This window comes from Pelodiscus sinensis, chromosome 7 (genome assembly GCF_052426305.1).
Source record: "Pelodiscus sinensis isolate ZL-2025 chromosome 7, ASM5242630v1, whole genome shotgun sequence".
NCBI classification, from domain to species: domain Eukaryota; kingdom Metazoa; phylum Chordata; order Testudines; family Trionychidae; genus Pelodiscus; species Pelodiscus sinensis.
The window spans coordinates 30463746-30490408 of NC_143058.1; the positions used below are offsets into that span (position 1 = coordinate 30463746).

Here is a 26663-nt window from a genome sequence, read left to right on the forward strand (position 1 = left end):
ATTGCTAATGTTGTACTCATATTGCCATGGTTCATTTGAATGTTTCATATAGTGAACTCAAAAAGCAGTAGAATGGCACTTGAACCGTCATTGTTTAGCCTTAAACTATTGCAATGTTTAATTTAGATTCAGACATCTGTGATTAAATCATGGGCCACATTTATATTAAACAGTGTGTTTGGATTATTCCCATTGATAGTTGCAATAAGTTAGTATTATAAATAATGTCTGGAAGTATAGCAAATGGACATAGATTTGTACAGCACTAATTTGTGAGCAGCTTAGTCCTCTCCATTTAAAGATTAATGTTATTTTAACTTAGAAAGATTTTAGTAACTGTTTACTTAGCCAATAACTTGAAAGAAAAACTAATCTTTTCTTCCCCAGCAAACTAGAAGAATGTCAGCCCAATGAGTAAAAAGAGTATTTCTTTAAAAGGGGGTTTCCATCCTTTTTAAGCACGAGATCACTTTTTTGAATTTAAGTGCAATCCAGGCTCTACCTCAAACCCAAATACCCTTGTTCCGCCTCCTTTGTACCCCTTCTCCAACCTTGCTCCGACCTTGCTCACTCCATCCTTCCTCCCTCCTCCATCTTCCCTCCCTTTTGCCAGAATAGTGGCGGAGGGTTGGGGTGCAGATTCTGGTCTTGGGCTAAAGGATTTGGAGTGTGAGAGGGGCTCTGAGCTGAGCCAGGGGCAGAGGTTCAGGGTACAGGCTCTGTAAGGGAGTTTGGGTCTGGGGAGGAGGCTGAGGGCTAGGGAAGGGGCTTAAGGTGCAGGAGGGAGGGTGGGGATTCATGACTGGGGCAGGGGTTCAGGATGCAGGCTCCAGCTGGACACTGCTTACTTCAGGTGGTGCAGTGGGTCTAAGGCAGGTTCACCCCTGCCCTTGCCCTGCACCACTCTCAAAAGCAGCCAGCAAACTCCCTCCATCCCAAGCCCTGTTGTGCCCCCTTCATTCTGTGGGGATAGACTACAGGTTGGGAGAATGGGCACCCTGACATCAGTTTGATTTTTAAAAAGTTACCAGAGGGCGTTGCAGTTTTCTGTTACATTGATTTACTTTTTAAAAAGCAAAAATGGAGTCTTTGTTAAGAAAGTGTCAGTTCTGTGGTCAAATTCCAGGCCTTAGTGATTTCAGCACCAATGATTTCACTAGGTAATATGGTTCCTCACCACCATTGCCTCCTTTGCACTGCTCTTCAACACATTGCCTGCATGTTGAGTCCAAGATCAGTCTAGACAAGATTTTATGAATGATTTTTGCTCAAGTGATCACTGAGACAAGACAAGGACTCTCAATTGATTCTAGTCAGCTCTGCCTTTAAACACTGGATGTAGTGTCTCATACATCTACAACACCAGAAGTAAAACCTGTTTCCATCTTTTGTGACTTTGTTAGATGTGACTCACTATCCTCTGCTTAGTGTTCAAGTTATGGTAGACACTAAGCCAGATCATATTAAGTTCAGGTCTTTTAATCATATAATATGGATAACAACATTTCATTCTCCCAGCTCCAAGTCTTAAGTGAATTTCAACCCAAAAGAGCCAAAATTGATCACCTTGACACAGCAAGTGTGTCTACTGATCTCTGTGGCAAAGTAAGATGTCTATATAAATAAGGTCTGCTCCTGAAGCCTTTTCTTACGGTTGATTAACAGATGGCAGTAGATAGCTCATTCAGACCACTGACTGATAATAGTTAGTCACCCTGACCAGTCATTAACCATAGTCATGGACTCACCCTACTCTCCATTGTCTCTCTGATTCTCTGATGACCTGTGACAAAAAAGGAGGGTGGAAAGGGAAACTGAAGGGAGAGACCTCTCTAAATTCACCAAAGAGCAGTATTGCCAACCCAAAAATCACAAGGAACGCCTACACAAAGTTATGAGAATGGTCTACAAATCATAAGATATTTTAAAAATAAAACATGTTGGATTTTTACTGGCCTTTTGTTTGAGTATTTAGGGTTCACGTTTTAAAGCTTTCCTCCTTAGCTGTAAGGCCCAGAAGTATAGAGAACTTTTTTTAAATGAAAGCTGAGATTCCTACATAATCAACTGACTCCAGGCCTTTAGAAAAACACCAAGGCTATGTCTACACTCGCGGCTTCTTGCGCAAGTATGGCTGTTCTTGTGCAAGAATGTGCGGAGCGTCCACACTGCCAACCCGCTCTTGCGCAAGTAAATTTACAGTACGGCGTGGTAAGAGAGGGCTCCTTGCGCAAGAGCTACGCTCTTTTTTTTAACAGGTATAAGCCCTCTTGCACAGGAGCTCTTGCGCAAGAGGGCAGTGTGGATGCTTGGCAGGGATTTCTTGCGCAAGAAAGCCCTATGGCTAAAATGGCCATGAGAGCTTTCTTGCGCAAGAGAGCGTCCATACTGCCATGGGCGCTCTTGCGCAAAAGCACAGCTCGCACATGGCAGTGTGGACGTTTTCTTGCTCAAGACTTCTGGCACAAGAACACTTGTACAAGATGTTCTTGCGTAAGAAGCCGCCAGTATAGACATAGCCCAAATGTTTTGAGACTCATGGTAAAACAATGGAGGAATTCTTGTGAGCCCATGCTTTGCCCACAGTATAAATAAAAACAACAACAACATCTTCTCCACTAAACATCCTAATGAGATACTGCAAATGGTGAACTGAATGCAACAGCTCTTGATATCAACCTAGTTTTTCAAATTTGAGATGGGTTACCAAGAATCATATATGATAATATGAAATCTTTCCACTCTCAAGTCAGCATATTCACAAAGCACCTATAATTTTGATCCATTTTATATTATTTTTCTCCCAGGGGCAACTGACCCCTCCGGTCCCCTCACTACACCACTGCCCCCCCCCCCCCTGCAGATCTATCATCTTATGCATGTGCAAGATCTATGAGAGCCGTCCCATGAATCTGCAGTTAGTGTCTGTGGCGCCTGCTTCTGGGTGGTGTGTCAATGCTGCCACATTAACCTCCAAAGAGGGGGCTTCCCAAAGCAGGCCCTTGCTGCTGCCCCCCAAGGCATCCGCAGGTCCAATCGCCTTCCAATGGGCCCACTTCCCAGGGTTCATTGATCTTGGATCTGGCTTCCATCTCCTCTCCAACCCCCATCAGAACTACTGTGCCCTCCTGGCTTAGGAAAAGAATAAACAGGAGGATTGGAAATTAAGCCACCCTGTCTCACGTCCCCTAGGCAGGGAATGAGCCTACATTAGGCCCCAGCTGGAGTATCATGTCGAGTTCTAGGCACCACATTTCAGGAAATGTGGAGAAACTGGGGAAAATTCAGAGAAGATCAACACAGATGATGAAAGGTCTAGAGAACATGAGATATGAGGCAAGGCTGAAGATATTTGGCCTTGTTTACCTTGGAAAAGAGAAGACTGAAAAGGGACATGAGAGCAGCTTTCAAGTATCTTAAAAGGGTATCATAAGGAAGAGGAAGAAAAAATTGTTCTGCTTGGCTTCTGAGGTTAGGATGAAAAGCAATAGGCTTAAATTGCAGCAAGGGAGGTTTAGGTTGGACATTAGGAAAAACTTCCTGCCTGCCAGGGTGATTAAACACTGGAATAAATTGCCTAGTGAGATTGTGGAATCTCCATCACTGGAGATATTTAAGACCAGGTTAGACAGACACCTGTCAGGGATGAGCTAGGGCAACTCAACTTACAGAACATGCTGAGTGCCTCAACTTAAGTGTGGTTGCATATGCAAGCAAATATATACAAATAGCTTCTCTCGCACTGACAGGCATGAATTCAAAGAGTAAGGCAAGACTATACAACACACAGGCCCCATTTAAGTCAGTTCTGCTGATATTAATAAAATGCAATATTTACCCGATTTCCACCCATGTGACAGCACTTTTCATGAGCAATGACAGTCCAAGAATTTAACTACTAAAACACATCAACAGACGATCATTACACTGGCTACTTTTTTGTTTTGGCTCCCACTCGCTGGCCACATGTTGATCCCCACATAAACACAAACTGCACCGCGGGGCGCAAACAAACTGCCGTGGGCAGCATACCAAGTTATTAATAAATATTTTTAAACCTTTACCTTTTCTCTCTGCTGCCATGTCTCCTGTCCTTGCTCCATCATCTCCCCTGGTGCCTGCTGCCTCCCAACTCCTCCCCCTCCTCTGCTGTCCTGACTCCTGCCCTTCTCACTGCGCTCAGCCCTCCTGCGACCTGCCCCCCTCCACCAGCTGTTCTCTCCCCTCTGTGCCCACTCCTCCAGTAGCCCTACTCTGCTCATGTGAGTTACCCCTCCTCATCCCCTTCTAACACCTCCCTTGCCTCTCTCCTCTGGTGCTGGTCCCTCCCCTGCAGGTGTCTGCCCTTCTGCTTCACCCCAAAATCCCCTGGCACCTGCACCTTCCCTTACCCCTGCACCTTCCTGGTGCCTCCCCCTTCCCTCACTACTCCTGTCCCCTTTGATCTCTTTTTCCCTGATACTCACCCCCTGACCACCCTCTGCCCCATTCCCTTCCTGCCCCTCTGTGCCCTCACACATCCCTTGCTCCACCCCCACCTTTCTCATGCCTACTACTTCTTTCAAGCCTTCTCCCAGCACCTCCCCCTCCAGCCCCCAATGCCCTTCCCCAAGGGGGACGCTCTGGGGGGCGGGGTGGGAGGACATGCGGGGGGACTGGCTGGGGGAGCCGGGCCCACTCCGGGCAGAGCCGGGGGGGAGACCCAGCTCCACATAGTGGTGGAGCAGGCTCTCAACTCTGTAACTTGCCGGCCGGCACTTCCGGGTTCAGGGGCGCGGGGCCCGATTCGACCGAATCGGTTGAATTGGCCTAAGGCTGGCCCTGGCTGGCAGTGCTCCTCCTAATGCAACCTAATATGCCATTAGCCTTCTTGGCTACAAGGACATATTGTTGACTCATATCCAGTTTCTCATCCACTGTAATCTCTAGGTCCTTTTCTGCAGAACTACTAATTAGCCAGTTGGTGCCCAGCCTGTAACAATGGTTGGGATTCTTCCATCCCAAGTGCAGGCCTCTGCACTTGTCCTTGTTGAACCTCATCAGATTTCTTGTGGCCCAACCCTCTAATCTGTCTAGGTTACTCTGGACTCTTTCCCTGCCCTCCAGCATATCTATCCCTGCTCTCCCTCTAGCTTAGCGTCATCTGCAAACTTGCTGAGGGTGCAATCCATCCCCTCATCCAGATCAGTAAGAAAGATATTGAACAAAATATCCTAGAACCGATCCTTGGGCACTCTGCTAGAGACCGACGGCCAACCTGACATCAAGCCGTTGATCACTACCCATTGGGCCCGACAGTCTAGCCAGCTTCTGGTATTAGAAGAGAATCCCTGTCTGCTTTTTTTTAATTTTTTTTTTTAATTTTTGTTTTTTAAGGAAGGCTACGTCTACACTGGCCCCTTTTTCGGAAGGGGCATGCTAATTTTGAAAGTGGGAATAGGGAAATCCACGGAGGATTTAAATATCCCCCGCGGATTTAAATAAACATGTCCACCACTTTTTTTCCGGCTTGGGGAAAAGCCGGAAAAAAAGCGTCTAGACTGGCCCGATCCTCCGGAATAAAGTAGGAATAAGAGATCCTCCGGAATAGGGCTTTATTCTGGAGGATCGGGCCAGTCTAGACGCTTTTTTTCCGGCTTTTCCCCAAGCCGGAAAAAAAGCGGCGGACATGTTTATTTAAATCCGCGGGGGATATTTAAATCCCCCGCGGATTTCCCTATTCCCACTTTCAAAATTAGCATGCCCCTTCCGAAAAAGGGGCCAGTGTAGACGTAGCCGAAGAGTTTAGGTCGTATGGTTTGTGGAGAAAAGCTAGGAAACGTCTCTCAAATTCAGCCAAAGACCTCAAACACTAAATGCCAAATAAAAGGATGCCTGAGTGATTTAAATAAAAGGATGCCATTTTTATCAGTGATTTCAAGAAGCCAGTCTCTTCTTAAGGGCTGATTCTTGAATGCTTGGGGTTGGCAGTGCAGTACATGCAAGTTGATAGGGCCTCCCTCTGTGTCCAGAAGCCCAGACAGAGACCAGGATCCTGCAAAAGACATGAAACTGAGTCCTTGTGCTGGGATCCCTTCCCCACATCTGTCCCCGCAAGCACCTGCACCCTCACCCTGGAATCCCGTCTGCCTCCTTCCTCTGCTAACTTTGGCATCCTTGTGCTGGGATCCCCTGCACTGGCTAACTGAAATTGAAACCCACTGGCCCTACCCTGCTGCTGCAGAAGTGCATCAGTTTGGCTGGCTCACTGGCCGTCGTGGTAGAGGCTTCCTGCACTGAGTGGTGCCCTCTGTGGCTGGGATTGTGTGGGCACTGGTGACCCAAAATATTTCACGGGCTGGATTGGGAAAGTTGTCAGGCCACAGATAGTGCCTGGACTGGGAGTTTGAAACTCCTACAGTAGACTGTTGTAAGAAGAAGAAAAAGAAAGCCTTGTGGAGTCATGACAGAATCACACAGAAAGAAAGAAAGATGTAGAATAGTGCCTCTTTAATTTCTGTGTTTTGTACATCTGCATATTTATTATTTCCATATCTATACACTGTATGCCGTGAAATATACATGATGCATTCTGCTGGTCCTGCTTGTAGAAAGTCTGTGATTTTTATAGAACTTGAGAGCTTATTGATGTCTTAAGGAAAGGGGAAGAGGAAGCAGTTTAAAATAACCTTGGAAGCACATGCTGTGCTGGTCATTTCAACATCTGTACTGCTAGAAAATGTCTGTAATTGCAAGAACTGTGCTAAGGTTTATATTTTCCAGTATTAGCCTTCAGAAATATTCATCTTCTGGCTTTAATCAACTGTTAACAGCATTTACAGCTTCATGCTCAAAGTACTTTGAGAGATTTCAGACATACTCTCCATGGATTTTTCAGAACATCAAGGTTGTTTCCTGGTAGCAGTGGCATTTCTTGTTTATAAAATCTGTATCTGTTATCTTTCCTTTCAATTTATATATTTGTAATGGCTGTATCTGTTATTGCCCTGCCCAGACACAGAGCTCAGTCCCCCAGAAATACATATAATAATGGACAGCCCATAAATAAATAAATATGTTGCTTGGAGTCCGTCTTTGGAACTGTATTTGGGCAAGAAAAACCTTTTTCAGTGTTACAAACAAAAATACCAGGATTCTGAACAGATAGTGGTTCAGCAGCTGTCTCTCATAATACACACTTTATGCCATGGGCCAACAAGCTATGACTCCAAACTTTGAAACCTGGAGTAAGTATCCTTATCACACTATTTGTGTCTATCTTCTTGCTGCTAAATTAAGAGATGAGCACGTTCTATAATAAAGTTAGATGATTCTCTGTGTAATTGGGTCTTGCATGAGTAGGAGGGGACCCTGCTTCTAGAAGAGCAAATGTTAATTGAATCTTTCACATGCTGTCCATAACAACTTCTATCCCCACACTAATTTGTTGAAAATATCACATGATAATATCTTTTGTCTCTTACCTCTCTGTCCAGGTACTCTACAGAGTGTGCTCAATTACAAATGAATTAAGAAAAAGAACAGCTTGCCACACATGTTGCCTTATTTGAACTTTGCTTTTGGGTGGTCTGAATGTGAATTATATCAGTGTTTCTCTTTGACTGTTCTGTGGATGACGCTACTCCCTGACACAGTTTAGGAAGGCAGCAAGCCAGTTCTTGGTATCAAAAAGATTGGGAAACACTGAACAATATGACCTGACAACATTCTGCTGTGATGTGGGCATCATTTTCATTAACCTTCCCATAAGAAGTCGTACTGTTTTTCTCTAGGATTCTATTATACATTTGTGCTACATCAGTTAAATAAATACCTCATTAGCATATTCCTATTCCTCATTAAAGAATCCATACTGGATGGTTTTTCAAAAACCAAACTAAACACATTGTTCTCCTGGAATGACACAGACTGATATAGCCTCCGCTGTCTTTTTCACCATGGTTATTTTTTTTATAACTGTGGTACCAGCGTAAGTCTTTTTTCTTGTATTCAGTAACAATGATAAAAGTAAGGTCTTGGACTTACCCGTGCTTCCAATGTAAATGACAGATCCTGTAAATCTTTTCAGATATAAATGACTACATATGATTTTCTGCATTTGAGTCTAATTTTTACCATATTTTGGACATCTGCCAGTCTTTAGGCTCTAGATTGCAACTGTAATTTTGCTCTTTTATGAGATGATACAATTTATTATCAAGGATTTAAGTCACTTCACTGCCTCTTGTAATGCACATGTTCCCAGCACTGCCACATCTGATGACAAAGTAAGATATTTGTAAACAGCACTGCCTCTTGTAATGGCCACAGAAGTGGTATTTTTGTTTCTTCTCCTCCCTGCTGTCCCTTCTTTGACGTCTGCCACTCTGCTCCACTGGGCCAGAGTCATTGGTGCAGTATCTTTGTCAGTTGATTGTTAGGTTGGTAGACTGGAGGCCATTTCCTGGTTTAATATAACTAATTGTAATAATTAGCTTTTGTTTGTCATTATTTTCCCATCATCAGTATGAAATTGTTCCTGTGAAGTCTCCCAGAATTCAGTCCTTGATTGTTTTGGGTTTATGTTATCACTGGAGGATCTTCTGCACTAGCATTATGTTGATTTCCATATACATACTGATGATATATGTGTTTTATATTTAAATCAATTCCAGTTTTTCTGAAATGGCATTAGAAATACTTGTTTGTTTAGAATCTAAAGTTTGGATGAGCCTGACATTTTCTTCCATTCTGTAAATGATTACTGTTTCAGGCAGGGTCTCTGGAGCACAGAGGGTTTTAAGTAAGAGCATCCGTCTTAATGAACTTTTCTCCTATTCAAGTCAATGGAGAAAATAAATGGGAGTTAGATCAGACCCAGTGCAAGCTTCTGAAATGAAATTAAATCAGCTGGTGATTCCTCCATTTCTTTTGTGCCTCCACACCTATATGAGTAGGTTTCTGAAATTCTGTCAGATTTGGGTGTTCTGTTTGTCTGTTTGTGGGAGAGCTAATATTAAATGTCAGTATCTTTAGAATGGTGCATCTTTTGTCCTTCCTTGTCTTTTGTATTTTCCTTTGTCTACATGCATGTTCCAAAAGAGATGTGGGCCAAAGCAGAAAATGAGACAGAATTTTTATGCCCTCAGTCTGGCATTCCTTGAAATGTACTAATCATCTGTTCTAATAGACCCACAGTAGGGCACTCCAGGACAGAGTTTTAAGTAGACCAGACTAAACAATGGGCTTTATGTGAACCATAAGAACAAATGATTTCTGATTCTGGCAGGAAACATCTGAGTGGAGGAAGTGGTGTAGCCTGGCCTTAGCCCAGAGCTAGACAAGATATTGGCACATGTTAGCACTTCTTTTATGTCTCTGTGATGGTACTTTGGATTCAGGATGTTGCAGTGCAAGGATCTGGTTCATTGTCTTAAAATATTTTAATGTGAGTCTGAAGAACCCACAAGAGTTTTATCATGTATTTTATTGTATGAATTGCCTACCTTTTCTGAGTGCACTTTTGAGCATTTCATATTTGAGTCTGGATTTTGGCTTTGTAGCACTTATGTTAATAGGCCTCAGAGGGGTAGCTGTGTTAGTCTGTAACTTTAAAAACGAGTAGTTCTGTGGCACCTTAGAGACTAAGGGCTTATTTAGACTACGCGGAACAGTCGAAAGAGGATATGCAAATTCTGCAGGAATTTGCATATCTTCTTCCGATTTCACTTTCGAAAGCACAGCTTTCGAAAGTGAAAGTAGTTTAGAAACCGCTTTTTCAGCAAACCCCCCCCCCCCTTGTCGAATATCTGCATAAACCTCTTTTTTTTTTTTTTTTTGAAACCTCTGCTTTCAAAAGTGCGGCCCGAAGAAGGTATGCAAATTTCCGTGGAATTTGCATATCCTCTTTCAACTGTTCCGCGTAGTCTAGATAAGCCCTAACAAAAATATATCTAGTATTGTGAGGTTTTGTGGGTAAGACCCACTTCATTAGATAGTTCTACTCCAGCTCCTCTGATGAAGAGGGTCTTACCCACAAGAGCTCATGTTGCTATATATTTTGTTAGTCTCTAAGGTGCCACAGAACTACTGTTTGTTTTTATGCTAATAGCTTCTTTATTATTGTGACCAATGGTCCGGTGGTGGTCTTCTGTGCCATCCACTATAAAGCAAAGCGTTTCTGGGAGGAAGCAGGAACTTTAACATTCTCCCTTGTTTCAGTGAGAAACACCCTGGAGCAATTGATGTTGTAGCAGTCAGAAGTGTACTGAGGAGTGTCGCAATGAATACTTGTGCTTTGGTCACCCAGTAAGACATTTCATTGTTCTGCAGAAAGACTTTTTGAAAATTGCTTCTTTAGAAAAATCTCCTATCAGCTTGAAAAGTCAGAAAGTAAAGCATAACAGCCACATGAATCATGTTCTAAACATGTTAGTTCTTTCCACACTTTGAGAGGTTCCCTCTCCACTATAAATCCAGTCTACATCAGCCTTCATGTGCATTTCTCCCACTACTTATGACAGCTGCAGACTGGTTTGATTCTAATGTGAAAGAAGCACCAAATAGACTAACTCTATCCATTAGTGCTTGTTTTCATTCAGATCTTTGGCTTTCTTCAGACATAACAGCTATTGTTTTACTAATGTTCAAAATATGTTATGCTTTCAATGCACTGTCATTGCTTTCATTGTATATACTCTACAGAGAATGCAGTCTGTTTGGTACATGTGGTGTTGATGGTTGGGTTGACTCGATGGACTGAAAAGTAAAGTCTGTTTTTCAACTGGTGTAATTTGTTTTGTAATGTGTTTGCTTATTTTATTGTGTGTGTGTGTGTGTCTGCTTATTTTAGTGTGTGTGTGTGTGTGTGTGTGTGTATCTATCATATTTATATTGTATGTATATTTTTATTTTATTGTGCTTAGAGTTTAACTGGACGCATTCAAAAAGATAAATAGCAAATGTAAGAGATGGTATTTAGGCACCGATCCTAAAGTGTTTGGTGTGCAAGGGGACAACTGAACCCACACAGAGGCCCATTGATTGCTTGTTGCAGGATCCAGCAGATTAATCCATTTTAACCAGAATCCCAGCTCTACACTCTTACAGAGGGCCCACGTCAAAGATCCCACTGACATCAGGATCTGGCTACAAATGTCCAACTGAGAATCTAGTGCAGTGATGTACACAATGGTAGCAAAAGGCATGTATCATATTGTGTACCATCAGAACAGAAGGCAAGAAACACTAACCTGTGAGATTTCCCAATCAACGCTAGTGTACCTCCTCATGTCTAGGTTTGGGAAAGCAGCCTGGAATGCCCCCTTCTGCTCTCTGCTCACTCTGTAATAGTCCCTCTTTGAGCAACCTGGACCACTGCCCAAGTCACTGTTTAGTCTTCCCCTTCCAGTCCAGTTACCGTCTCTGGTTGATGTTCAGTACCAACTTGGGCCCTTGTGCCATGGTAGCTGTGGTTGGCAGGGGACCCTGGGAGGAGAGGGGTCTGCAACACTGGGTACTGGCCTACGGATTGAATAACTGGAAGTCTACTTCCCAGTACTATTTTACCCTCTCTAGTCTCTTGCTATACTCCTTACTCCAAACTGGATCTCAGAGATTGCTCTCTCTCTCTGGATTTCTTCCATGTCCCTAAGAACCTCCCACATCCCAGGGACTGAATGCAGCCTCCTACCCCTGAGGCCCTCCACTGCTTTCAGCCTTCTCGCTTTATATATATTTTTTGTTGTGGTGATGTCAAATCCCTCAAGTCAGGGACATGGCCCCATTGTGCTAGACACTGTAAAAGATGCTCCAAGACACAATCTCTGCCCCAAAGAATTTATAATATAAGACAACAAAAATAATTATACATACATTAAGTACCAGCTATTGCCACCTGCTCGTAACTTCTTGGGTGATTTCTTATAACCAGGGCAGCAGTGGTAGGTCTCAGGAATAGCTGACATAAGAAATACCAACTCTCGTTTATATGGTATCTTTTATTCAAAGGTCACCCAATGTTAAACAGTGCGTGAAAAGTGCCACTGATAGGGCACTGATTTACACCTCGTCAGAAAAACAGTCTCCAGTAGCACTTTGCCCACTCTCAATGCAGGGGTAATAGTCCAGATTTAACTATGCAGAAAGTGTGTAAACACTACTAGTTCTGGACACTACTAGATACAGACTAGTGACATATATATGACTCCACTAACAGTTATATAGAGCTGTTCAACTTTAAACACTTTCATTCTCACATCACCCTTGTAAGGTGAATTAATAAGTGTTATTGATGTTTTATAGGTTGGGAAACTGGGCAGAGAACTATTGCAGGCCATGCAGGAGCAGGTTTAGGAAGTCGTGGTTTCTTGTGTAATGCTGACATATACATGGGGCTTTGGTCGCAAGGATCAAATCTGGTATCTTTGAAACTGAATTCATAAGCCTTTTTACTGATTGAGCTAAAAAGTGTTGTCTCTTAGCCCAGGCTATGAGGAAGTCAAGACCACTATTAAATGAGGACAGGGTGCCACTCTGAGCAAGCAGAGATTACAATGGTGAATACCACAGTTTGGCTAGGTCGACAAATTTATGTAAGAGAAAATCGATGTAAGATACGCAATTTGAGCTACGACAATTGTGGCCCTAATTGTGGGGTGGTCCCACAGTGGGAGGTTGATGGGGGGAAACTTTCCCGTTGACTTCGTCATGGGGCTCCCCCAGCTTTTGATTTAGCAGGTCTTTACTAGACCCACTAAATTGAACCCCAGAAGATTGATCACCAGAGTCGATCCTCCAGTGAGTATAGACAAGACCCTATGACACCATTTTTTTTTGCTTCTGGAAGCTATTGTGAGTATTGAAGGAAGGAGACCATACACGAACAAGTTTTGTCTATCACTAATAAGGACAAGACCTGAAAAACTGGAAGGAAGTGGTTCATTTTGTGAAGATTAACAGCTGACTCAACTTGTAGCTTTGGAGCACTTAGCTCCTATATGAAATAAGTGCTCTTATGTCAGGAGGATTTAATTTCTGCTTCCAGGAGATGGAACTTTAAACAAATGCTAGATAGTTGCCAAAAGTGTCTCCCAGAGCTTCCAGTTAGGTCTCCTCTGGGGACTAGGATTTGGGAAGTCAAAGGGTGTGGCCTTCATCCTCACAAATTCTTAGAATCCACAAAAACACATTCTAGTCAGGCTGAGGTCTAGCCCCTCCATGTTGCTCTCTTATCTCCTTCCTTATGAGCACTGCTTTTCCAGTTATTATCCCACCTATTCCATGTGTGTGCAAGGAACCTCTTTCTGAGTATGGCACAGTTGAGAGCATACTTGGATGCAGCACTAGCAAAGATGTGAATATCAGTTCACGCAGATATTCCCTGCCCCAGTAAAGACACATTCTTTACATGAAAACATCATGATGAACCAATTCCTGTTCTTGCTGACCTCACTGGGAGCTTTCCACTGAATTCAAGAGCAGCAGAAATGAGTTTAAAGTCTAAGCAGGAAAAACTCTCTCCCTGGATTTAAGAGTATGCTGGGCTGACACTGACTTCATTAGAAGAGCCTACACCCACAGAATTTGGCATAAAAACATGTATAACTCCCCAAGAAGTTTCATAGTGATGGTTGCCAGTGTTGCAAACATGTAGGGATATAATGTCCAACTACAGTCTCTAAATCTGTGCCTGTCACTACTGTCTTATATACACACAATATATGGTGCCTATATAAATAGCACAGAATCCATGCGTGCAAATGATATTTTCACTTGCAAATAAGCTAGCTAGATGCCATTTGTGAAAATAAATTATATTTTGTGGGAGACATAAATGATTTGCAGGTGCAAAAATGAGCAAGCCAAGTTCCCTTTAAAAATGTGGTCCAGAGGCTAAGAACTACAGTATTAGTGTGAAATAAGTTTTAGTGAATACAGTGATAATATATCATGGTTTAGCTTCTTAAAAGCATTGACAAGCATAAGCAGGCACATCTGAAAAACAGAAATGTACTGGAAAGCATAAACTATATGGTTGTTGACTGGAAACAATTACCTTTCATCATAAATAATTCTTCAAATTGTTTTCTGTGTGCAATCAAATAGATCTATGGGTTCCCTCCCCCCTTTTTCTGGTGTAAATGGTAACAGCTAGATAAATTATATATTCATGTTATCTGTGTACTGATATGTATTCATTAGGGTATTTAACCACATTAATCTTACTGGTTTCCCCTGGGAATCTCATTCTTTAAAACCATTGTTATTTCATTCTCTGCGGTTGTTGATCTGAGTCTATGGTTGTTACACTGGGAATGAATGTAACCCATGATGTTGTTTCATTCAGTGCTTGGAGATACTGGTTCCTAATCTCTGGTATTCATACTTCACTGCAACTTTTGTAGCTGTTGTGCTGTGATCCCCCTCTGACTTTAGGCTATGATCCTGTAAAGAATTGCACAAGCAGGAACCTGTACTCTAGCAAGCAATCTCATTGATGTTAAAAGGTATTTGCAGGGGACTAAGGAGAGCTTTCTGTGAGCTGCTGTTGCAGCTCACCTACTATTTGATTTAGTTTACATTTACCCTAGTGCTTTGTGTGCCCATACAACACTGATCTGCCACTTGCACCTTTCTGGATGTTTTCTCAGAGGCAATATTCAGTGCCATGCAAGGAAACCCTGCGTGGTCTTCCCCAAATCTTCCCCACCACTTCTCTATGTGCAGCAGAATTGCTCTAGTTCGTCTGCCAAGGGTGCCTTGACCTCACATGGGAGATGGACCTTAGAGAAAACTCAAGCTACATTGAGCTTCAAGCCCTTTATTAGAATAAGAGTCCCAATGTATTTCTGTATATCACAGCATGCAAGCTTCAGTCCCAGCAATAGTGAGCCTCTACTCACGAAGAAGGTGTCCTGTGAAGAATATTGCTACACTTGATATGTGTAACTGAAGAGGCTCAATTAAAGGACTTGCTGCATTCCCTGTTGTGTTGCTTAATCGCTGTTCCCGCACCCTGGTACTGAAAGATGCATAAGTCTCTCTCTCTAGGGGCTTGTATATGCTATGGGGGAGATTGATGCTGCTGTAGTCAATCTCCCGGGGTTCAAATTAGAGGGTCTAGTGACACCAGTTGTCCTGCTCGTTGGCACCAGTAGTCCTGCTTGTCATGAGGAGTAAGGGAAGTCAATGAGAACGTGTGCTCCTGTTGACATCCTGTTGTGTGGATGGTGCCAAAACCCGATTTAAGATACTTCAGCTCCAGCTACGTAATTAACATAGCAAGCATTGTGTATCTTAAGTCGACTTTCCCTTTAGTAGAGACCAGCATTGTTGAGTTATCATATAATCTGTCTCATTTGAACTGCTTTCCAAGGAGAAAAGGCTCCTGGAACATAGTTTCTTGTGTTTAGATTCAGAAAGTGCATAAATGGTGGCCCAGATAACACGTCAGCCTTAAGAGATGTACCAGTAGTTGTAAGGGGAAGAATGAGAGGGACATAGGATCTTTCTAGTAACCCAGGTGTGTCTTCCTCATTATGATTGCAGCGCTCAGTCACTCCAGCTTCCTTCACTCTTTAACTTACTTATTGTGTTACAACTGTTGTACATTGTACACGTGCGGCTGCATGTTGGTATAAGCCATTTATATGCCGAGGAGTCAGGAGACTGGGATAAAAACTGGAAAAGTAACAGAAAGTTAGGAGAGGATATAAAATAATACTGAGGCCTTCTTTATCTCACAGATTCTCTCTCCCTTTTGTTATTTGCTTTTTCCTGCCATCAGCCCAGTTGTTACGTCTTTTGCCATGTTAGCCACACCAGCTAACATTTACACAGACTTAGCAGTGTTTGACTTCCATCACTTCTGAATTGGAAGGAGGATAATATTCATAGTTTTTCACTGTGTAATTTGATCTTCTGCTGCATCTCATCATATTCAAATGTATTGGGGTGGTGGGAAGGGAAAGAATCTAACATGACTGGTTAGTAAACTGGCTAGAGGGCTACATCCTTCTCTGCTGTAAACTGCCATCGTTCCGCTGTCCTCGAAATCACTAATCACACCAGTTTATGTCAGCCGACAATCTGGCCTAATTTTATGAAGGGCAAGGAAACATGCAAAGAATTCTTTTATAATTAAGCCTGGGTTCTGATTCTGGCGACTTGCAGCACAGCTGATACTCAGAGTTTGAAGGATCAAAAATGTTTGTGCAGCGAGACTTGTCATGAAGAAAATAGTCAGAATAAGGAAAAAGACCATTGGTTCAAAAAGGATTGTGAATAAGCATGTAAGCTCGGTTTTCATGTTTTTAGCACTCCCTCTAGTGGGTGGTTGTGTAACAGCTGTTCTGTGATTCCTCTGCAGGTTTGTGGAGAGAAACAGCGCTTTGAGAAGTTGATGGAACACTTTCGAAATGAAGACAACAATATAGACTTCATGGTAAGTCTTATTGTCATTAGTAAACTTAAATACTATTTTCCTATGTCCTTTCCTGTTCCCCCATACTCCTTTGGGGCTTACATGTATGTTTCTGTTAATTACGTGTTGAGTATCTTCAAACTTATGTAGCTTCCATTTTTTACTTTGCTCAAATTTTATTATTGATACTCTTAAGCTGTGTTATTGGCTACTGTACTTATAGGCTGTATGTGTGGACTGCTCAATAGAGCATCAGTCTGGGACTTGGAATACAGTATTCTAATCCCAGCTACTCCAGTGATGTTCTGTGAGATTCCCTGTGCCTCTGTCTCCCCTTCTGACCTTGGTCTACCATTGTCTGTTCAGATTGTAAACTCTTACGGCGGGGACAGTTGCTTACTTTGTGTATATATAGTTTTAGAGCTTGTGTTCAGTGGGGTCGTAATCACAGTTGGGGCCTTTCTGTGCTACTTTGACACCATGTATTTAATAATAAAGCTGGCAATTGGCTACAAGGTCCACCTACATGTTAGAGATAAAGTTTGCTTCAGTGTGCTCCCTTTTGTCTAGTTTAATTTCTACCTTTTAGCAACTTACCAGGGGCCCAGATGATCCTTCGTAATAGAAAATTTGGACACTTTTGATATAGTGGAAGGGCTTTTACAAAAATGTCTGCTACTATAACGTCATATGTGAGATCATTGGCAGCATAATTGGAGCACTTGTTTGTAGTAGTGTGCACTGTAACTGGGTGGGAGAATAGTAAATATCTGAAATCCAATATGTGTATAGTGTAAACATGCCAACATCCTCAAACACCCTTCAGATCAGAGCTTATGACTGGGAAGTATGGCCAAGACTCATTGCAGTTGTTGTCCTCTGTAGATAAATATAACACTAGTTTTTACCATTATTGGTTCCTCATTTCACTTGAGCATATTCAGACACCACTTCCCCTGAAACAGGAGAGAAAATAGAAACATAGCGGAAGAGTGCATTGGTACCCATCCCTGCCAAACTCCAGCTCTTGCATTGCAAAGAACAGGCACAACACAGGCATCGCTATTGCAAGTTTCAGAAAAAGACAGTTTGCCTCAAATGTACCTAATAATCCACTTTTTGGGATGAGAAGATAGTTCTGTGCCTGTGCCCATTCAAGCCTTGCCTTTCAAGCCTGGCATTTCACATAGGGTTTGAACTTCATCATCATGGCAATGATTTCCAGCCACTACAAATGTGGGGCAAACTCCTGGGCTACGTCTACACTGGCCCCTTTTCCGAAAGGGGCATGTTAATTTCACAGGTCGTAATAGGGAAATCCGCGGGGGATTTAAATATCCCCCGCGGCATTTAAATAAAAATGTCCGCCGCTTTTTTCCGGCTTTTAGAAAAGCCGGAAAAGAGCGTCTACACTGGCCCCGATCCTCCGGAAAAAAGCCCTTTTCCGGAGGATCTCTTATTCCTACTTCGAAGTAGGAATAAGAGATCCTCCGGAACAGGGCTTTTTTTCCGGAGGATCGGGGCCAGTGTAGACGCTCTTTTCCGGCTTTTCTAAAAGCCGGAAAAAAGCGGCGGACATTTTTATTTAAATGCCGCGGGGGATATTTAAATCCCCCGCGGATTTCCCTATTACGACCTGTGAAATTAACATGCCCCTTTCGGAAAAGGGGCCAGTGTAGACGTAGCCAGTGTGGATAAGTAAAAACAAAATTGTTTATTACTAATCCAATGAGCCTTCTGCTTCTTTTGAAACCTGGGTTCTTAAAAAACAACAGAACATGATGCCCAGTAAAGAATGTTTAAACTATGGTCTTTGGGCTTGTGCAGTAAACAAAATTTTGTGGCTGCTTTCTCCTATTGAAGCCAAAGCAAAATCTATAGTAACTATACTAGGGTGATGGAGCGCTCTGTGGTATACAATATTATTGTTGTTGCTCTTTGTTAGTGGTATTTGAGAGGCACCTGGAGTACCAGGGAGGGACCAGGGCCACGTTGGAGTAGGCAGCGTATAGATTAAATATTTTCAACTGTTGTCACATTTTTGGCACTAGCTTAATACAAAGATTTGGCTTATGGATAGTCACAAGGGCAATATCCCTACCCGTTCATAGTATAATATGCCTGTAATACAGTGGTGGGCAACCTTTAGCCCATGGGCCATCTGTCAGGGTTTTCAGTGTGGCCCGTAAGGCATTTTGTTGCCATTGCACAGGCACCGGGTTGCCAGATTCTGCTGGTTTCCACCCGTGTGGATTTATTTTCCTATTGGTAATACTAAAGTGACATGCACAGAAAGCAAAGGGCATGTGAAGTGCGGTGCGTGCTGATTGCACACAACATTGATTGTGAGAGGTGCACGCTCCCTCCACATCCAATCCTAGTGCTGCTTTGGTTCAGTCAGCACATGCCACAATTCTAGGTACATAAGCATAGATAGCAAAACTACCCTACCCCAGGAGACCATCTTGATTCCACAATCTTGTGGCCCATTGAGATGAAAGAAGCCACTCATGATGCCCACTCACTGGCCTAGGTTGCCCCTCACAGCCTGTAATGACTCCAGCAATTGCATACATGAAAAAGTAATATCAGGGCCATAGTCAGGGTATTTTTAGCATCTTTTGCTCTAGTTGAGAATCTGGAAACAAGAAGACAGAACCATGTGACCCACCTGCTTTCATAGCCCATTGGGAAGTAGCCAATGTTATCAAACTTTTATGAATATATATTCAGGCTGGGCAGAATTAAATTTGTATTTTTTCATAATTTCAAGAGAAAACATCAATTTTTATTTTCAAGCATTTTCAGAAGATTTTTATGAATTGAAATTTTTACAATTGTGCAAAATTATGAACTTTAAAGTTTTTTTCATTTTTTATCTATTTAAAATTTTCACAGTTGCAGAAAAATATGGGGGTGGCCAGACAATGAAGGAATCAGATGATAATTATTTAATTGCAGTAGATTTTGAGATAAAAAAGTTAAAGCTTTAACTTTTTTAAAACCCAGATTGACAACATCACATGTCAAAATATACAAAGTAAATAAATACCCTTAAGTCAAATGCTAATAATTTCTCCAGAATCATTTTTCTTATGTTGCATGTCTGTAAACTTGAGTTATTATCGATGGAAAATTTTATGTGCGTATATGGTGAAATTGATGCTTATTGAGATTTACCAATAAAAATAAAATACTGCCCAAGTCGACACTTATGAAGTTGCATGCTGTAAGGGGAAGAGGGTGTCTTTTCTATGTTATATTGGCTGCTTTAAATAGTTATGGCCCTATGTAACTGACTATGCATTAGGGACTCAATCATGAAGTTCTTGTTCGGTCCCATTTATGCCTACCTGCCCCTCATTGCACCATCCCACTGTGCTCTCTCAAAGTGGGGCTGGTTGTCTCTGGGTACTGGAAGGGAGTGTGATGTGAGCAGTGATCCATGCCTCTCTTCTCCCATCCCTCAAGTAAATTGAGCCATTAAATTTTTAGAGATCATCATTGAAGTCAGTATTGAAATTTGGTTGAAATAGCAGAGATGGCTCTGAGTAAGGATTGTCAAGAACTGGCCCAATACTAATAAAATATGTGTCCTTGGGTTGTTTCCACCTACTTTTCCTCAGTGATTAAATACTTGACTGGCCTGCAACAGAAAGATAAAAAATTAATGACAGATGGTTTGACAGATTGAATCCTGGTTCTGACTACCTCCACATGCTGTTAAAAACAGCCTTTGACAAATATGCTTTGGGATTGTGGGGGGAAGCTAGGCCATACAAGATAGAGCCAGTGTGGAGGGTTCTTGCATTTTGGATTGCTGAACCTCCTCCCCTGTACTGTGAGAGTAGTTGAGTTTGTAACATGTGCCAAAGGTTCGTTAACAAAACACAAGTCAGTTATGGCAGGATGATAAAAAATTATTTGAAAAAATCAGGGCTCCAGGATGCGTTGTTAAAGCTTGAGTAATAATTCAAGTTATAATTGAACATAATCAAAAGAGATTTCTACAGCTACTTGCCTTCAGCTTGATGTCAACCAGAAAAAGATCATGAAAAGGATTCTCCGTTAACTATGTGGTGAAATGCAAGCCATGGTGGGCGTGGTGGTTATGGCTGTAGGTCTGGCTGGGGTGGCACTTCGGGCTCCAACAGCCAGGGCAGCTGCTCCTGTGCTCTAGCAGGAGCTTCTTCCCCTTCGGACGTCAGCCCCAACTGAGCTGCTTCTTTGGCCTTTATACCAGGCCTGCAGTTAGAGCATGACCAGCAAGGCTGCGGGGTAGGGGCCTTCTCAGCCCAGCAGGCCTGGTTAGCCTCCCCTTGGCCAGTGTGGGGCCGGGACGCCATGTCACATGTAGACATAGCCTTACTGAACTACTGTAGGGATAGTTCCAGACCATATGGCTTGGGAGCATTTTTGTTTCTTTCATTGTGACTATGTTAGTTCATATGCTGAGTAATGCTTGAAATCTAGAGTTGTCAGGTGTCTGTATTCTACTGGACAGTCCGGTTTTTGCATCCTCTGTTTGGTAAAAAATATACATGCAGTGTCCGGTATTTTCTGTTTTTCCGGCTGGGCACTGGTCGGAAGCATGCAACCAGAAGGAGTCCCAGGCTAGGAGGCGGGGCCGCAATTGGTGCTGGGAGCTTCTGGTTGCATGCAGAAGCCAGGTGGGGGCGGGAGGATTGGCTGGGAGACGGGGTGCAATCGGTGCTGGGAGCCCTCAGCTGATTGCATCTGAGGAGGAGTGACACCTTGGGGAGGAGAAGAAGCCCTGTCCCTGCTCCTGAGCGCTATTCAAGTGCATTGTGGCGCCATAGTCCAGGAGAGAAGCCTGCAGGTACTTTGTAGTTGCGTTTAGGCGCTTTCCGTGGGCTCTCCGCCAAAACTGACTGGTGGAATTTCTGCTTCTTCCCACTGGGACACCAAAAGACCTGGCTATGGGGGAGTCACCTTCCTATTCATGGTTAACCCCCCCCCCGCCCCGCCCCACCCTGCCATTGTGTTGTCCCAGGGTCTGCCTCTCTTTGCTTTGGGTAGCAGGAGGCTACTATCAAGAGCCCCTTTGTTCTCAGCTTGGTGGCTCTTGATAGTAGCCACACAGGGTGTGTGTTCGGTGGGGGTGCTTGTTTGTTTGTTTTTTTCTCGACAAATTTTTAGTCTGTGTTTTTGGTATTTTTGGGGAAACCATCTGGCAACCCTATTGAAATCTCCAAGAATAATAACAAGGCACCTTCCGTTTGAAATGCCCAGTCAGGTAATGTAATTTAACAGTGCCAGCAAGTTGCAGAACAAAATGCATGTATCATTATTAAAGGAAAGAAATGTGGCCTTCATTTGAAAATGGCATTGTTTTCATCTCAAGAGCTCATTAAATTACTTCTGTAGTCAAGATGGAAATCTAACGGTGGATAGACAATCTCTAACTATTGCTTGGAAAACATTTTACTCCTGTGGACAGTTTAAAGGGAATAATAAAGCTAAGCACCACAGATATTACATTTATCAGGATAAACAAACACTTTGTAAGCCAAGATCCAGTACTTTAAACAAAAAATGTGACTCTTAGAAGAAAGCCAGAGTTTCCATATTGGTAAATATGAGAATTGCATCAGTAGTAATGTTGGTCAAAATAGAGGGCCTGAATCAATCCCCATGGAAGTTAATGGGAGTCCTTATTTTGACTTTGCTAATTTTAGGATCAAGCCCCAAATCTTGTGCTTTAGGTGATATAACAAAGGCATGTAGCCTGACACACACAATCTGTTGTTCAATTGGCCAGGTTTATAGTGGATTTTTTCCTTCACTATCTGAAGCACAAACTATTATCTATGGATAGAAGGGAGGAGAACTGTCTTTAAATACTTGTATGCAATGTGACAAATCCTAGTTTTCTGTATAAAGCACTATATGTTGTCACATTTTCAGTCTGTGATGATTGTTCCTTACAGGTAGCGTGTATGCAGTTCATCAACATTGTAGTCCATTCAGTAGAGGACATGAATTTCAGAGTTCATCTCCAGTATGAATTTACAAAATTAGGCTTGGATGAATATTTGGATGTGAGTATGGCCTCGTTTTTCTGTTACTGGAATGATTTGTATAGTGCCACTCTCTGCATGGCTTGAATGACAACTGGGCTCTCTTCTAGGTCAGAGAATTGCAGATTATACTTCTCTCTGCCAGCAAGTGCCACTCCATCCTGGAGAGTTCACCTCTAATTTCTCTCCTGGGATACCATTGTCGGAGGCAGGGGTGGATGAGAGTTTTGCAGGGCCCAGGGCAGCACAATATCGCGGGGCCCCCCCTTTGGAGAAAAAACAGAAAAAAGGCCCCCCCCCGTGCCCACTCCTCCAGTAGCCCCACACTGATCATGTGAGCTACCCCCTCCTCATCCCCTATCCTAACACCTCGCTCTACACACCTGCCCTGCCGCTCTCCTCCTGGTGCTGGTCCCTCCCCTGCAGGTGTCTGCCCTTCTGCTTCACCCCCAGAATTCCCTGGTACCTGCACCTTCCCTTACCCCTGCACCCTCCTGGTGCCTCTCCCTTCCCTCACTGCCCCTGTGCCCTTTGCCCTCTTTTTCCCTGATGCCCACCCCCTCACCACCCTCTGCCCCCATTCTCCTCATGCCCCTGTGCCCTCACACATGGCTTGCTCCATCCCGCCTTCCTCACGCCCACCCCTCCTTTCAAGCCTTCTCCCAGCATCTCCCCCTTTAGTCCCCAATGCCCTTACCCTCTCCTCTCCCAGCATCATCCTGTCCCCTTTCCCACTAACACCTCCCCTCCTGCCCTTTTCCTCATTGTCTCCACTTGGCCCCCTGGCATTTGTGTCTCCTCCTCTTTCTTCTCCTGACCTGCCCCCCTCCCCTCAGCACAAGCCCCTTTCTCTGCCATACACCTTCTGCCTTCCAGTGTGCAGGGCGGCCGCGGCCCCAGCCCAGGCTCCAGGCCACGTGCTGAACCGTAAGTCCCGGGCCGTGGCGTCATGCCTCGCCACGCCCGGGCTTCTCCCCTCTCAGCTGTTGCGCAGCGTTTCAGCATGCTGTGCAGGCGCTCCCTTGGCCCCCTGTGGCCCGTACTGTCCAGTGCCGGGGAATTTCAAAAGTGCGGGGCTGCGGCGCCCTGCCACAATCCTCCCCTTCCTCCTCCAGCAGCCGCCGGCCAGCCCTTCGGCGGATGGCCCACTGGGAAATTCCCGGTATCCCGCCAGGCCAGTCTGCCCCTGGCGCTGGTGTGGGGCCTATTGAAGCGCGAGGCCCGGGCAGCTGCCCTGCTCGCCCTGCCCTATATCCACCGCTGGTCGGAGGGCAGCTTTCCAGTGTTCTAAGTTCCTCAGAAGCCCTAACAGCAGAAGCAATAACATGGATCCACTGCCTCAGTCCATCCCCCAGTGCTTTAATTGGCTGGTACTGCTCACTTCTGGAGATGTGAGGGCTGCTTGCAGATTTCTTTGGGTACATCTAGACTGCAAAGTTTTTCTGGGATACCAGAGATATCCCAGAAAAGCTTTGCTGCGTTCAAGGAAAAAAAATGTCAGAAAAGCAGACGTGTTTTTTCGGCATCGTTGTAAATCTCATTCTGTGAGGAAGAAGGGATGTTCCAAAAGAGGCTTTTTTCCCGACATTTGGCCCAGTGTAGACGGACCAATGATTGGAAAAGCCTCTTTAGGAAGAAAAGTGGAAAAAGATACACAAATTGCCATTTGCAATTTGTGTATCTTTTTCTGATAGAACTTTGTGGTCTATCAGCCTTCATGAAGAGGGATGTTGAAAGCATTTTGTGTTACTGCAGCCTCCCAGCTACACTTTCTGAAACTGACCCCCCCCCCCCTCCGCCCCACTGTTCAAGATGTACTTGCACCTTCTGGAAATGTTTGATTTAAAAATAATGCTGCTTTTATATCACATTTGTCCCCTTCCCTCTGCCCTTCAGGTATTTCTCTCTCCCCTGGTGTTTTATTATTAGGAACATTTACATGGAAAACAGTATTTTTGTTGCTTAGGAATTCGTCTGTTCCTGCTGGTTTTTGGCTTTGCTCGGTGATCACAGAGCCAGCACTACTTTTTGCTCTCTGCCAGAAATATGTACACACTAACACCGAGCACTCCTTTCCATACTGATGGTCTTCTGCTGGTGCAAAAACTATAGTTCATCAAAAAAATACTTCATCACAATCTCTTCCTGACCTATGCCAATTCACCTCAAAGGTTAACATTTCTAATTATGTGGGCTCATTTCAAGCACAGGCAGAGCAAAAAGAGAGCAGATACAGAACCTCTGCACAGGTACACAAGGCCAGGAAAGCACATGGACCCTTTCCCTTGTGTTTTACAGGTGTCAGGCATCAGCTGCTGCTTCCTGGGGCACTAGCCAGCCCAGAGGGGGTAGAAAGGAGGCAGAGCCCCGCCCCTTCCTTTGTGCCAGATGGCAAAACTGGCTGCTCCTGCCTGTATGCTGGGAAGTTCCAGGAGAGATTTTTTGTTTCCCTGACCACAGCATCTGTCCCCCAGTGCTCCCCACTGCAGTGGTGAGGTGTGGCTCTATACCAACCCCAGGGTGAGCCCGTTCCTGAAGAGCACAGTATAGGCCCACACTATAGAAGTAGATCTTGGTCACAGATTTACGTGCCACATCAATGAGTGTTCATCTTCCAATTGGTATTCTTGTCTGTCTAGCTCTTGCACATATGATGTTAAGAGTCATATTCCAATGTTAAGCTCTCATTAAAGAAAATACTCATATTAATACAAAAGAAATCACTGTTTAATGTTAAAGGGTTAAACTTGTGGGGTCCTCTGTACAATTGAGCATGTATTTTTCTATTATGTTAAAAACAGGTAAGCCCTTCTGAAATATGAAAATGGTGCCCTAACTTGATTGCAATGTTTTTGCGTCCTTTCAGTATTTGTGGCTTTGTCATGCTATTGAATGCATTTCATAATGCTGCTTTTCCATTTGGCTTTCAGAAGCTGAAACACACAGAGAGTGACAAACTACAGGTGCAGATTCAAGCTTACTTGGACAACGTGTTTGATGTGGGGGCTTTGCTTGAAGATGCTGAAACCAAGAACGCAGCCTTGGAAAGAGTCGAAGAACTGGAAGAAAATATTTCTCATGTTAGTGCAAAGCTGAAATGATCTTTGCCCTTTTCTTAGCTTGCATGCTCATGCTTTAAACTATATTTGTGGGCTTGCTGCCAGCACTGTCTTAGACAGAGGTAGAGCCTCTGGGTGTAAGGAGTCTCTGCATAAGAGGAGTAATTTGGGCTGTTTTCCTGTTGAGGGATTAAGCAGGTTTTGGCATCTGGAGCTGAACGAATCTTGGAAAATGTCAGGGATGGTTTCTTGTGCAGCTGGTTGTGGAGATCCAGGTGCTGCTAAGTGAGGTGCGTCCTCATTTGGGGAAACGACACTTTGTGTCCTTAGATTTTAAGAGATGACAAGTCTCTCCTACTGCAGTTCTTGTGGGGAGGCCTCCAATTTTGTGTCAGTGGAGACTTGGCAGTGGCTGCTGCTTCTCTTCGTACTTGAAACTGACTCTGGCTTTAATTTAGAATCATTCATGTTAACAATCAAATGACATCAACTGTTGGTGGCTACTCCTCAACAATAACCATGTGTTTTTATTGTTGCACAAAAAACTTGTAATGAAAACCAAGACACTGAAGAATGTATGTTAGCTCTCATATTTTCCACTCATTAGCTAATTGATGGCTTTGCTCCTAGTTTAACAGATTCAGTGAAAATTGGTTTCCTCCTAGATTTTTTGTAATTGATTATCTTGTTTTATTTGACCATAGCCAGGGATGGGAGAAAACACCAAGTTTTTCAGATACCACAGTGACTGTTATGGTACAGGAGTCTAAATAGAACAGAATTGCATTAATTAGTAGTTTGGGTCTAATCTGTGTTATGTCTGTCTACCTCCCTCTAGATAGTTGTATAGCCCCAACTTTATAACCTCTGAACACCTCACAAATATTAGTGAATTTACTCTCAAATGTGTGAGCTAGGAAAGTATTATCCCTATTTTACACGTGACAAATTTAGGCAAATGGGGATTAAGTGATTTGTTGAAAGGTATACAGTGAGTCTGGATTAGAACTAGAAACTAAAACCAGATTGCCAGAGTAAACCATAAGATCATCTTTCCTTCCCAGTGTGGACACAGCTCACTGTGCATCTTGAAGAATTCACTACTTTTAAGTATTGATCACATGTACATGTTTGGTACATGTTGATGGTAAAGATCTTAGT

The 26663-nt window shown here is 43.5% G+C and overlaps 1 protein-coding gene across 6 annotated transcripts in view; it reads left to right on the forward strand.

Annotated features, from left to right (window-relative positions):
- Window positions 1–26663, forward strand: part of FMNL2 (formin like 2) — a 283706-nt gene that overhangs the window by 219578 nt on the left and 37465 nt on the right. For all 6 annotated transcript variants that reach the window (XM_006125649.5, XM_089779725.1, XM_006125648.5 and 3 more), the window contains exons 10-12: window positions 16349–16423; window positions 22354–22464; window positions 25374–25523. In XM_006125649.5, coding sequence (XP_006125711.1) covers window positions 16349–16423; window positions 22354–22464; window positions 25374–25523 — 336 coding nt within the window. The remainder of the gene's footprint in view (window positions 1–16348; window positions 16424–22353; window positions 22465–25373; window positions 25524–26663) is intronic.